Source organism: Oncorhynchus kisutch, linkage group LG2, assembly GCF_002021735.2.
Source record: "Oncorhynchus kisutch isolate 150728-3 linkage group LG2, Okis_V2, whole genome shotgun sequence".
Lineage (NCBI taxonomy): Eukaryota > Metazoa > Chordata > Actinopteri > Salmoniformes > Salmonidae > Oncorhynchus > Oncorhynchus kisutch.
Genome location: NC_034175.2, coordinates 40,938,364 through 40,952,773, shown reverse-complemented (window position 1 = coordinate 40,952,773; position 14,410 = coordinate 40,938,364). Strand labels below are relative to the sequence as shown.

At 41.1% G+C, this 14,410-nt stretch overlaps 1 protein-coding gene across 1 annotated transcript in view; it reads right to left on the bottom strand.

Moving 5' to 3' along the window:
- Window positions 1–3,206: 3,206 nt before the first annotated feature.
- LOC109902473 (polypeptide N-acetylgalactosaminyltransferase 13-like) overlaps window positions 3,207–14,410 on the bottom strand; it is a 51,291-nt gene continuing 40,087 nt past the window's right edge. The window contains exon 12 of the mRNA XM_020498856.2: window positions 3,207–7,139. Coding sequence (XP_020354445.1) covers window positions 6,999–7,139 — 141 coding nt within the window. The 3' untranslated portion in view covers window positions 3,207–6,998. The remainder of the gene's footprint in view (window positions 7,140–14,410) is intronic.

Here is a 14,410-nt window from a genome sequence, read left to right as displayed (position 1 = left end):
TTTTGCCAGGCATCCATACCCTGTCACAACACTTGACAATGTGTCTGTCTGCACTTTTAGTAGATATGCTACTTAGGCCTAACTGGATAACTTTAGTGTCCATGTGTGTCGAAGTCACTATGTTACCCTGTTGTGTTCTTATTACTGTGCAATCAGTCATAATACAGCATGCCAAGCGACGACATTTACACGGTACAAGAAGAGGTCAACAGTAAGCTGCTCATCATCGTAAGAAGACGGTGAAGTGTTACCCTCCTGTTCTATTGCTTTTTGTCCATTTCAGACCGTGTTTGGCTATTCTGAAAATCATTAGCCTTTTAAACAGCTACTTGTTTCCATGTGGATTCACTCTTACCGCGCAGGCGTCAGAATCAAAGCAAGTAAATTACCCAGCTAGCATTGACATATGGTGCAAGGGAGTCTGCTATTGCGCGGCTATTTATGGCTGCTCCCGGCTGGGTCAGTCAGTCACAAGGGACCCTTCGAAAATGCTGTCGGAACAATCCCTTTAATTGTGAGCAATGCCTTTAACCCACACACTCACACGCAATTCATTTTACATTTTCAGTTTCATACTGCATGTGTCACTCAAAAGTACATAGAGGATTTGGGTTAGAGGTTGATCTGAGTCTCTTCACAGTTCACACACTGGAAGGCTGTTGAGTTATGCAACATTGGGGGGGGGGGGGGGGGATTATCCTAGAAGGGGGTTCGGGGATCTGTAATTGCAAAGAGTACAGAATAAAACACTCCCTAGTTATGATCGCACATGTAAAAGGATGATATCAGGTTTTCTATTCCATTTCAAGTGAATGGTATTTCGGATTGCCATCATCGCCAAATCTTGTGTAAGGAAATGTTATAGGCCTACTCTGCTAATCAATATATATTTTTAGCCAATATACTGTCTCTCATCAAGAGCTTAAAGGAAGAAAGTTTGACATTCTTGTGTAACCCATTTCATAAAAATAGCCTGGGCAAGACCTGATAGGACGGCCGGGATTGATTTATTAATCTAATCAGAGAGACGTAGGGGACATGCATTTATCGTGCACTCTGTATCAGCAGAGATGGCACTTGAGGTCATTTGCTGGGAAGAACAGCCAATCACTTGACAAGATCTTCTCTCATTTCCCTTCCCATCTCACTCCATAATCCTTCTGATCAGGGATACTGCACGGGGCCATGCTTCTGGTCACATATTAGGTTGGTTGATTCGGCACCCTATTTCTCACCAATGCTGTTGTCCTCTATTTGAAATACTATACGACCTTGTTTTATTGTGACTATGTTGATTTCCAAACGCAGCTCAAGGTTGATCAGCAATCCTCTGTCCACGAAAGGCTCATCTAAAATACCTGAGTGATTCCAACATAGCGGGGTCAAATAGACAGAGCCACTGAGGCACACAATAAACTGTCAACATCTTGTGGTGATCAAACGATATTACATCTGTCCAAGATCTGAGATGATTGTCTTCCATACAGTAGATCAGCTTTTCTTTAACCATATATATATATATATATATAGTGTATAATTATTATAAAGGGTTGTGGGTCAGAGTTAATACACACTGGCAAACCATTTCACTCATATAAGATACTGTATTGCAAGGCATAAACACCCCTGAATGAGTAACTACACAAATGGAATTCATACTTTATTATACAGTACTTTTAGTAGACATCCTTTTCATAAACACAGGAAACAGCGAGTCCTATATGGATGTTTTCATTGTCTAGAATAGCAGCACAACAGGGCTTGTTGCTAATGCACCAGCTCCTGGTGATTGAACATTGGTTAGCACACAATTACTGTGGTTAGCAGAAGGGTTCCTCCTTCTAATCACTGCCTTACTGTCTAAATGGCTATTACCACATAGAAGTCGTTTTTTTGTTTTTTTACAATCACTTCCCTTAAACATGTCAATATCCAGATTGCGCCAGGGATTGCACAACCGCCATCCACGTCAGTGGCTTCTGCATCAGTCGCTGCAGATTGTCTAGGGTCCGCCTCCAAAATGGAACCCTTGTTCCCTATATAGTGCACTACTGTTGACCAGAGAGGTGCATCAAAAAAAAAATGGTGCGCCGTCTAGGGAATAGGATGCCATTTGGGTCGCTGTCAAGATCTGTACATTTGAGATGCACTACTACAAGACAGACAGCTCTCCCATGGCAATGGATCAGTCTCCCCAGTCTCCCACACAGTCTTGCCTCAAACCATCTCTAATTAAAGCTATGTTTCATTCTGGGCACAGTGGAAGTGCAGGTCCCCACAACAATCAAGGGCAGGCTTACTCATCTGGACCTCTGATCCTGTGTGAGAAGAAAGGGGCCATCCAGGCTGCTGATTCTCCCCTCCTCTCTCCCCATTATTGGATTCACTTCTCCGGCTGAATAAAATCCCATATATCAAGCGCACTAGCAGGGGAGAGAGAGGCTGGCAGACACACGTGATCATGTACATATCAGACACGAGGAGAAAGAGAGGACCAACCCAGTCTAGGACCGTGGCCTTCCTCCCTTGCATTTAACCGTGAGGGTGTTGTTGTTGGGAAGGAAACGAATTGAAATCGGGTGAATAGCGGAACACATTTAAGGGGACGGTGAATGTAGTAGTCAAGTGCTGTAGTAGCTAATGCACTGCCGTTTCTACAGGATACTGGATGTGAAACGTCTCTATAATCACGACCGAGGACGCTGGTGTATAATGGCCCATAAATCGTGTGAGTGCTGAGGCTTTTCATAGCAGGCGTGTCGGAATTGCAATCCCTTTTTTCTGTGTGTTACAGTAAGTCTCTGCTGCTACAGGAGACGAACACAGACATGAAAGCGTTAAATCCCCGGCTGTCTCCATGGTGAGGGGCACTAATCATGCAGTACCTCTTAGCGCCACAGCGAGCCCAGTCAGATAAGGCTTCCATTATGCTCTTATTTTAGACCATCTCATCCCTGTAATAGACTGGCAGCCCCTGTGTGGCTGTCTTATTTATCCCCATGTGTCCTGATTTGTCTGTCTAGGCCCCACAGCAGCCCGCAGGTGTGAGCCAGGCTGATTGATGCTGGCTTAGGGTGCCTGCCTCCCTGCCTGCCTCGGAGTGCCTTGCTGCCTGCCGCTGTGCAGAGGTGCTGAAGTGTTGTGTAGCCAAACTCAGATTGGGCCCCATGAGGAGTCATTAATTACACTGGAGTGGTTGCCTTGGAGAGGTTTACAAATATTTATTTAAAAAAAACTTCCATTCTCTGATGTGGGTGGGGAAAAGGGAAATATACAGTGAAGCAATTAAGTTATGCCATTACATGTAATATTATGCAAATACGCTTTGAGACAGTTATCCAGCAATGTAAGGCCTCCATAAACCAAATTAGTGTGAAATCGTTTGTCGTCAAGACCTCAACCTTAGACCGAGTCTTTATTGGAAGCCATTTTCAACTGAGATTCAATCTGATCGCGGTTTGTTGACAACGCGCCATTTAAAAGGCCGTTTCAGATTGCGCCGACATATTTACATTAGAGTCATTTATCAGACACTCTTATCCACAGCGAACTTACAATTAGTGCATTCATCTCAAGATAGCTGGGTGAGACAACCACATATACACAGCCATAGCAAGTACATTTTCCCTCAATAAAGTAGTTACTATCAAAGTCAGTGCTAGAAGGAAAATACATATATATATTTTTTTTATGCAGCGTTTACCGTGAATGTGGTCTCCGCGAAAGCGGGAACATTGCCTTTAAAGGACGAATTGTCGACAAAGGGCAATCAGATTGAAACCCGGCCCCAGTTTATACTGGACCTTCTCCATAGGCTAACTCTAGACCTGACCTAGCAACTATAATGAGCGTATTATTGAGCCATGGTTAAAGCGCCCACCAGGCTCCTAGTAGATACTAAGGCTGAGTCCCAAATGGCACCCTATTCCCTCTATAGAGCACTACTTCTGACCAGGGACCTAGAGTCCGATGGGCCCTGGTCAAAAGTAGTGCAGCATATAGAAAACAGGATGCCATTTGGGACGCATCCCTAGAGCTAAGGAGGAGACGGGAGACACGGGGGAGGGGCCCTAAAAGCTTCAACAGAAACGTTTAATCAACAACAGATTTATTCGATTTTGTCGTTCACCGTTTCATTGGTTCGTATCATCCCCCAGTAATCAGACACATGGCAGATTCCATCAAGATAACTGTTTTTCATTTCTTCTTCTTTTTTTTGGGGTGGTTTTTACAAAAATTTACAAACAGGTAACATACATCAGCTTAGACCAATACATGTACAGGGTAACAGTTCAAAATTCAAAACACAATCTATAGTACATTCCTATTGTAGTACCATGCATGTCAAGATAAGCTACGGGGTGAAGTTTCCCCTACTGTCGGAACAGATCTAGGATCAGCTTCCTCTTCCCCAATCCCAACCTTAACTATTAGTGGGGGGATATGAGTCTAGGGGCAACTTCACCCTACACCTAAAGATAATCTAGGTGAAACTAAACGAGAAATATATATGAACGTAAAACAGAGTTCATTTCATTTGAGTCTGAATGCCAAACAAACAGTAGGCATAGATATGACAGTGTTCAAGCATTGAGATAGTTTGAATCTGTTTTAGTACAGTAATGTCCATTAGGTAGTTTGTGGGTTTTTGCTGATGAACCTCTAAAACACATTGCACATTTCATAAAACCCCTAGAAAGCATTAACAGAGTTCCATTGGTATTTCTGAACAGCGCACAGGCAATGGATTCAATTACATAACCATGCCACGCTCTACATTTCAACGGGGCTTTCAAGTTTCACAGAGTCTTAGAAAAATAATTGGTTCTGTATGTACAGTCACTGTGACGACGAAAACATGATGATGGCCGTTATTTATTTACACCACCGGATGTCAGCGGGTCCGGTTTGACAATCCATTGAAAAACATAGTTGATCCGTTTTCTAAAAATGTTGATCATATCAAGAAATGTTTTCATGCATCCCAAATGGTCCCCTATTACCTACATAGAGCACTACTTTTAGACCAGAGCCTACTATGAGACCTGCTCAAAAATAGTACAACAGGGTACGATTCAGGACGCATCGTTTGACTGACGATCAAAATGGCACAGTAAAGTGGTAAAACACAATGAGTTTTGTTTAGTCTCATTATACTGTTGCCTTTGTTCATATTGATCGATTCACTAATGCTGAGATGTTTCGGGGAGCTTTTAGACTTCACAATAGCTTAATTAAATAAACAAGAAACTTGATATTCAAACCGACATTGTAAATGCACTCGCAACCTTTTTATGTCGACAGATCATTTTTGCTTTATGTTTAGATCGGGCAAATGATATGTTATAATGAACCGTGCAAATGATATGTTATAATGAACCGTGCAAATGATATGTTATAATGAACCGTGCAAATGATATGTTATAATGAACCGTGCAAATGATATGTTATAATGAACCGTGCAAATGATATGTTATAATGAACCGTGCAAATGATATGTTATAATGAACCGTGCAAATGATATGTTATAATGAACCGTGCAAATGATATGTTATAATGAACCGTGCAAATGATATGTTATAATGAACCGTGCAAATGATATGTTATAATGAACCGGGCAAATGATATGTTATAATGAACCGGGCAAATGATATGTTATAATGAACCGAGCAAATGATATGTTATAATGAACAGTGCAAATGATATGTTATAATGAACCGTGCAAATGATATGTTATAATGAACCGTGCAAATGATATGTTATAATGAACCGTGCAAATGATATGTTATAATGAACCGTGCAAATGATAAGTCAACTCTTGTAATGAAAGTGATGGACATAATGTATAAAGTAGAATAAGGGAACCTTCAAGTAGACAAACGTATCCAAAATAAACGACACATTCAATAATCCAATGTTTGGGGAGCGGACCGTGCTACAGTGCAGTAGAAACAATTTCAACAAACAACTGCATTCTGTGACAACTACTCCGGTTGACTTTGAGGCAAAGCGTGTCAAGATTTTTTCCTTTCTCTACATTCCTTGACCCATTCAATAATTGACTATTTCTCTTAAGGCATACCGTATCAATCCAAGTAACTTTGGCCTCAGATATACAGTTGTGTTTTGAAACAGTGTTATGACATGACATATCTATTTCCTGTAATACAAAGGGACAGTGCAAACCTTTATGCCATTGAGCATTATGCAAATTGGATAATGGTAAATTAGATTTGACAGCTATATGCCTCCATGCACGAGTTCTATATGACCTCTAATGTTTTGCGTTTTGTCAGCCTCTTGATATGTACCCATCAACAACCCTTACCCTTCACCCTCAGATGTACACGTGGCTCCAACATAGATGTGAATTGGGGGAGGTGTACAATGTCTGAACAGAATCATCTCTTTTCAGGGCTACACTTTAAACACACACTTGTGTTCAGAGCCAGAGTACATAGTCTGCGAGACCCCACGGACGTACAAATGGTGTCCTGCTATCGGCGCTGCTGCTGTACAACGCACACACGACCAGGTTTGAGAGCCATCTGACATATACGGTACCGTCAGTGCGATAGTCACTCTGATTCCAGCTTCCTCCATATGTAAAAGTGTGAGTTACCGTCACCTCAGACCCGTTCATATGAGTCAACCATACAGATATTGTCTGGCTGAGAGTGTGCACGCCAACCTCTTGCCAGCCACAGTGTGTAATATTGATTGAATGAGGGGATTAGAATCACAGATAACGCCCTTGCCAAGCCTCCGAAGCCCTGTGGGAAAAAAAAACACAAAAAAACCCTGCTACCTGACTGCTTCTTCCCCACCTGCGAGTGTTGAAGGAGGCAGGAGCGTGTGCATGATTTAAAAAAAAAAATACCTGGTGGAGCGAGGCAAAGGTAGTGGCCAGCGGGAGCGAAGTGTGTCGGTGGTTCAGGTGGGGGCGAAACTGGCCAGGGTGGTGGTGAGTGAAGGTGGAGGTCCTGCTCCTCGTCAGATCAGAGCGTCAGTGTCATGTTGCGGAGGAACCACTGCTGGGAGCGGCTGCCTGTGCAGTCTCTCAGGGTGGGCACCATCTTGTCCTCCTCAGTAGGCATGTCCAGACACTGGTTACTGTTGACGTGCAGCAGGGTCAGCCGCTGGGGAGAGAGGCGCAGGCAGACAGAGGCAGAAACACGCACACACGCACGCACGCACACACATACACACACACACACACCAAGGTGAATGAGCATTATGCACTGAACACATAGGCTGGGTTCTTGGCCTCTGCTCCACCTTGCAGCCAGAAAGATGGTTACTGGGAAGATTAGAGATACTTCTAAATTAATGTCCTCCACCCGCTAAAACAGATTTTGCAGTATATTTTCCAGCAGGTTGTATGTTGATAACATTTCATTTACAGAAACATCATCATTGGGTATTGAAATTATGCTGATTTATGTTGCCCTAAATAAGTCTTTCTACATTCATTTTGTGCTAAAAATCAAGGCTCTTGAATGAATCTCTGGACTCTTTTACCTCAAGAGGATTCGTTTTGTAGAAATCAATCTTTTGAGTGTCGATAATCTTTTGAGTGTTTCCTCGTGTCGATACTTAAGCCCCAAGACTAACGGCAAAGGAGAGGTAACATAAAAGGTCTTAATTAACCAGTTATGGCCACTTGCTCTCTCTTTGTCAGAGGTACTGTACTTTGCCACTTTATACCTCCTTCGCCAGTCACTACTCTAGTCAAAATGTCCATACAAAGCAGAGACGGGGTAGACTCCACTTCCTGCCATTTGGCCATGTTTCACTTCTGAGGAAATAAAATGACACATTTCCAACCGATAGCGTTAGCTGTATTGTGTCAGAACAGGTATCCATGCAATGAATCTCCAGCTCAACCCACTTGGGGTTTGAGGCCTGGTCAAAAGTAGTGCACTATACATGGACACGGGTGCCATTTGGGACACATCCCTGGTCTGTTAGAGGTAATATGATACAGCTCTGTGTGTGTGTTGGGACACCAGTCATCACCCAGAGCCATTGTAGAAGTACAGTACAGTACATCATTTTTTACATACAACAGGCGACGAGACACATCGCTCGACCGGCAACATGTCCCGCCTGACTTCCTGTACAGTAGAGGAATCAGATGGGCTTGAAAGTTGAAAGTAATAGAGGATGTGGGGTTCAGAGTACAACGTTTTATATAGTCAGGTCCATAATTATTGGCACCCTTGATACAGATGATCAAAAAACACTGTATAAAATGAATAATACAAATACTGGGCTATATTGTATGCGCCAACAACAAAAAAATGGGAACATTATATTATACTAATGCAATCGCAGAGAGAAATATATATATTTTAACAAGTGGCAATAATACAAAATAAATCAGATGTACAGATTTTTGCCCCCCCCCCCCAAATACTCTAGCACTGAGCCTTTATCTAACATGTTTAATGAGATTGGATTCCTCCATACACAAATCCTTCCAGATCCTTGATATCCTTTGTCTGCTCTTATGGACTGACATCTTCAATTCAAACCACAGGTTTTCAATGCTGTTCATGTCTGGAGATTGCAAAATGTTAATTTTGCATCAATGAACAATTTCTTTGTGGATTTTGATTAGTGCTTGGGGTTATTGTCTTGCTGGAAGATCCACTTGTGGCCAAATGTCAGCTTCCTGGCAGAGGCAACCAGGTTTTTGGCTAAAATGTCCTGGTACTTCGTAAAGTTCATGATGCCGTTGACCTTAACAAATGGCCCCAGGACAAGTGCACGCAAAAATAGCCACGTAACATCAAAAATCCACCACCATATTTTACCGTAGGTATGAGGTATCTTTCTGCATAAGCTTTCGTTTTTCAACGCCAAACCCACCACTGGTGTGTGTGTGGCCAAAGAGCTCTAATTTCACGTAACCTGACCATTGCACCGGTTCCAATCCAAGTCCTAATGCCAATTATCAAACTCCATAGTGTTAAATATCATATTTTTGTGATGACTTCTACTTCTTGATCAATTCATTGTGATATTCATGAACTGTATTTGGATGAACTAACAGTCCGCTAAAAGTTGGTTTAGCATTTAAACTTAAGCACTACGTTGGCATCATAGTTTGACAGAATGCTAGAATCCATATTCTCCAGCCCTATTGCTTATGGGTTAGATGAAATGCAATGAGTTTCCTTCTAGGGAGCTTTTCCTGTCCACTGTGTTCACACCTCTTGATTTGCTTGCTCTATGGGGTCTAGACCAGGTAACTGTAAAGGACTGTGTGACAACTCCTGATATTAAAAGGGCTTTGTGAAATCTTTTGATTGATTAGTTGATTGATTGATTTTCCTGTAGGATAACTGAGAGACATATGCATTGTTACCCTCAAGTTAAAATGGAAATCATTAGCAGCCTAATTGGGAATAATTGCAACTAACATTGGCCACTTGATTGTCCCCAGCTGATCTCTCGTTAAACCATCAATAGTCGCTCAAATTTACCGCTCCATAGTGTAGATGTCAGGGTTATCTTTTAGTCCTGATTGCAACCAGAGAGAAATAGGGACAGTTGTTTACACCGCCCAAAATCGGTCCACGAAATAACCACAAAGCGAGGAATTTTTGTATGGAAGTCAATGAGTGTCAAATTTGGTCAACAAAAAGTGGAATTGCTCATTTGCTACGTGAGGCTTATTTGATCGAATAGAAGTTTCGTAATGGTTCGTTAAGTAGTTACGAATGCAATGATAAGTGGATAGCATGTGACATTTCGGCAACTTTGGAAAAAAAAAAATTATATCGGAGTTGTACTTATCATTCACTCACGTATCTGCCCTCTCATTGGCTGGAATAGTCCCACCTGATCACACCTCCTCCCGCCTGCCTTCCATCTTTGAGGAAATACATTTCCATTGTTAGAGCGGTCACTCGACTATCTTGTCAATATAATAGAAAATATTTGTTGCAACCAACATTTTCAAAACTATTTCACCCTCTGTTGGGTATTAATCATCGGAACAATTTGATCTTGCCATGCGCTATTTAATCTATCGCTGAAGCTTTACAGATTGTGCATAGACGCAGGAACATTGCCTTTAAATTTCAATCACGCTTTAACGCTGAACTTCCATGATATGGATTGAATAGAGCCTTAAGGGCTATTTATCTATTTAATAATCATTCTGTAAAACTGAAATAATGTATTTAATTTCCTTGTTTACCACACAATATTTTCTATGGCAATGTGGCCTACCCTAGAATATATAAAAATATGCCTATCCACTTTATTGGGTACAGGACAGAACAACTTATCAACTCTGGTATGCTCCCATGGTGATTTTAATCAGATGCACAGGGGGGGTTGTGGTCAGGTCAGATCACCTTAAGGGAGAAATAAAAGTTTATGCCCGTATCACTTAGTGTCCTGCCTAGCAGTAAAGGACAAATGTTTGTACAGGTGGGTAGGAGGAGACTCAGCCTATGGTTAAATATCAGTGCTTGTGTGAAAATGTTTTTGTCTAAATGCAGCTGTATCGACCCTCTGGGCAGAATAAACTTGGTTAAGCTTTCATAAGGTCCGTTGAGTGTTTTACTTTGAGAATTAGAACCTAACGCATTCTTTGTGAGGCATTGGAACATCTCCCTGGTCTTTGTGGTTGACTCTTTGTTTGAAATTCACTGTTTGACTGAGGGACCTTACAGATGATTGTACTGTATATGTGGGGTACAGAGATGAGGTAGTCATTCATAAATCACATTAAACAGTATTATTGCACACAGAGTGAGTCCATGCAATTTATTATGCGACTTGTTAAGCACATTTTTACACCTGTATTTATTTAGGATTGCCATAACAAAGGTTCATGTAAAAAAATAAAAAACATTATCGAAAAACACAATTCCACTTTGACATTATGGGGTTTTGATTGTAGGCCAGTGAACCCAAAAAATCTAAATTGAACCCGTTTTAATTCAGGCTGTACAACATAATTTGTAAAAGTCAAGGGGTGTGAATACTTTCTGAAGGCACATACAGTTGAAGTCGGAAGTTTACATAGACTTTTGGAGTTGGAGTCATAAAAACTTGTTTTTCAACCATTCCACAAATTTCTTGTTAACAAACTAGTTTTGGCAAGTCGGTTAGGACATCTCTTTGTGCATGACACAAGTACTTTTTCCAACAATTGTTTACAGACAGATTATTTCACTTATAATTCACTGTATCACAACTCCAGTGCGTCAGAAGTTAAATAGAGTAAGTTGACTGTGCCTTTAAACAGCTTGGAAAATTCCAGAAAATTATGTCATGGCTTTAGAAGCTTCTGATAGGCTAATTGACATCATTTGAGTCTCAAACGCAGTGCCTCTTTGCTTGGCATCAATGGGAAAATTGGAAGAAATCAGCCAAGACCTCAGAAAATTATTTGTAGACTTCCACAAGTCTGGTTCCTCCTTGGAAACAATTTCCAAACGCCTGAAGGTACCACGTTCGTCTGTACAAACAATAGTACGCAAGTATAAACACCATGGGACCATGCAGCCATCATACCGCTCAGGAAGGAGACGCGCTCTGTCTCCAAGAGATGAACGTACTTTGGTGCGAAAAGTGCAAATCAATCCCAGAACAACAGCAAAGGACCTTGTGAAGATGCTGGAGGAAACAGGTACATAAGTATCTGCATCCACACTAAAACAAGTCCTATATCGACAAAACCTGAAAGGCCACTCAGCAAGGAAGAAGCCACTGCTCCAAAACCGCCATAAAAAATCAGAATACAGTTTGCAACTGCACATAGAGACAAAGATTGTACTTTTTAGGGATATGTCCTCTGGTCTGATTAAACAAAAATAGAACTGTTTGGCCATAATGACCATCGTTATGTTTGGAGGAAAAAGGGGGAGGCTTGTAAGCCGAAGAAAACCATCCCAACCGTGAAGCACGGGGGGGGGGGGGACATCATGTTGTGGGGGTACTTTGCTGCAGGAGGGACTGGTGTACTTCACAAAATAGATGGCTTCATGAGGAAAGAAAAGGATATTTTGAAGCAACATCTCAAGACACAAGTTAAAGCTTGGTCGTTAATGAGTCTTCCAAATGGACAATGACTCCAAGCATACTTACAAAGTTGTGGCAAAATGTCTTAAGGACAACAAAGTCGAGGTATTGGAGTGGCCATCACAAAGCCCTGACCTCAATCCTATAGAAAATGTGTGGGCAGAACTGAAAAAGCGGGTGCGAGCAAGGAGGCCTACAAACCTGACTCAGTTACTCCAACAGTTCATCCAACTTATTGTGGGAAGCTTGTGGAAGGCTACACGAAACATTTGACCCAAATTAAACAATTTAAAGGCAATGCTACCCAAATACTAATTGAGTGCATGTAAAATTCTGACCCACTGGGAATGTGATCAAAGAAATAAATCATTCTCTCTACTATTATTCTGACATTTCACATTCTTAAAATAAAGTGGTGATCCTAACTGACCTAAGACAGAGATTTTTACGAGGATTAAATGTCTTTTTACTGAGTTTAAATGTATTTGGCTAAAGTGTATGTAAACTTCCGACTTCAACTGTACATATATACACATACAGTACCAGTCAAAAGTTTGAACACACCTATTTATTCAAGGGTCTTTCTTTATTTTTACTATTTTCAAACGTTGTAGAATAATAGTGAATCCATCAAAACTATGAAATAGCACACATGGAATCATGTAGTAACCCAAAAAAGTTTTAAAAAATATATATATTTATTTTATATTTGAGATTCTTCAAAGTAGCCACCCTTTGCCTTGATGACAGCTTTGCACATTCTTGGCATTCTCTCAACCAGCTTCATGAGGTAGTCACCTGGAATGCATTTCAATTAACACGTGTGTCATGTTAAAAGTTCATTTGAGGAATTTCTTTCCTTCTTAATGCATTTGAGCCAATCAGTTGTGTTGTGACAAGGTAAGGGAGGTGAACAGAGGACAGTATTTTACCAAATACGGCTAAGTCCAAGAACTGCGCAAACAAGCAAAGAGAAACAACAGTTCATCATTACTTTAAGGCATGAAGGTCAGTCAATCTGGAAAATTTCAAGAACTTTGAAAGATTCTTCAAGTGCTGTTGCAAAACCATCAAGAGCTACGATGAAACTGGCTTTCATGAGGACCACCACAGGAAAGGAAGACCCAGAGTTACCTTTGCTGAATAGGATAAGTTAATTAGAGATGCACTAACTGCACCTCAGATTGCAGCCCAAATAAATGATTCAAGTAACAGACACATCTCAACATCAACTGTTCAGAGGAGACTGCATGAATCAGGCCTTCATGGTCGAATTGCTGCAAAGAAACCACTACTAAAGGACACCAATAAGAAGAAGAGACTTGCTTGGACCAAGAAACACAAGCAATGGATATTAGACTGGTAGAAATCTGTCCTTTGAACTGATGAGTCACAATTTTAGATTTTTGGTTCCAACCGCCATGTCTTTGTGAGACGCAGAGTAGGTGAATGGATGATCTCCGCATGTATGGTTCCCACCGTGAAGCATGGGGCAGGAGGTGTGGGGGTGCTTTGCTGGTGACAGTGTCAGGGATTTAATTACAATTCAAGGCACACTTAATCAGCATGTCTACCACAGCATTCTGCAGCAATACGCCAACCCATCTGGTTTGGGCTTAGTGGGACAATAATTTGTTTTTCAACAGGACAATGACCCAAAACACACCTCCAGGCTGTGTAAGGGCTACTTGACCAAGGAGAGTGATGAGATGACTTGGTCTCCACAATCACCTGACCTCAACCCAATTGAGATCGTTTGGGATGAGATGGACTGCAGAGTGAAGGAAAATCAGCCAAAAAGTGCTCAGCATATGTGGGAACTCTTTCAAGACTATTGCAAAAACATTCCTCATGAAGCTGGTTGAGAGTATGCCAAGAGTGTGCAAAGCTGTAATCAAGGCAAAGGGTGGCAACCTTGAAGAATGTCAAATTCAAAATAGTTTTGGATTTGTTTAACACTTTTTTGGTTACTACATGATTCCATATGTGTTATTTTATAGTTTTGACGTCTTTATTATTATTCTACAATGTAGAAAATAGTAAAAAATAAAGAAAACCCTTGAATGAGTAGGTGTGTCCAAACTTTTGACTGGTACTGTATATATATATATATATATATATATATATATATTTTTTATGCCCCTACACACCTCTCCCCTGGTAGAAAACATAAAAATGCACATACATACATAGTTTATTTCCTAATCACACTGGACTCCAAGTGTATCGGCATATCAATCACTCCAATCTTAATTCCAACCCTCAGATGTCCACAGACTAACCAATCTTTCCCAGTACAGTACACTACCATTTGACTATTTCCTTTTGCAATACATCCTTCTATTTTACTGTGATGTCTTACGAG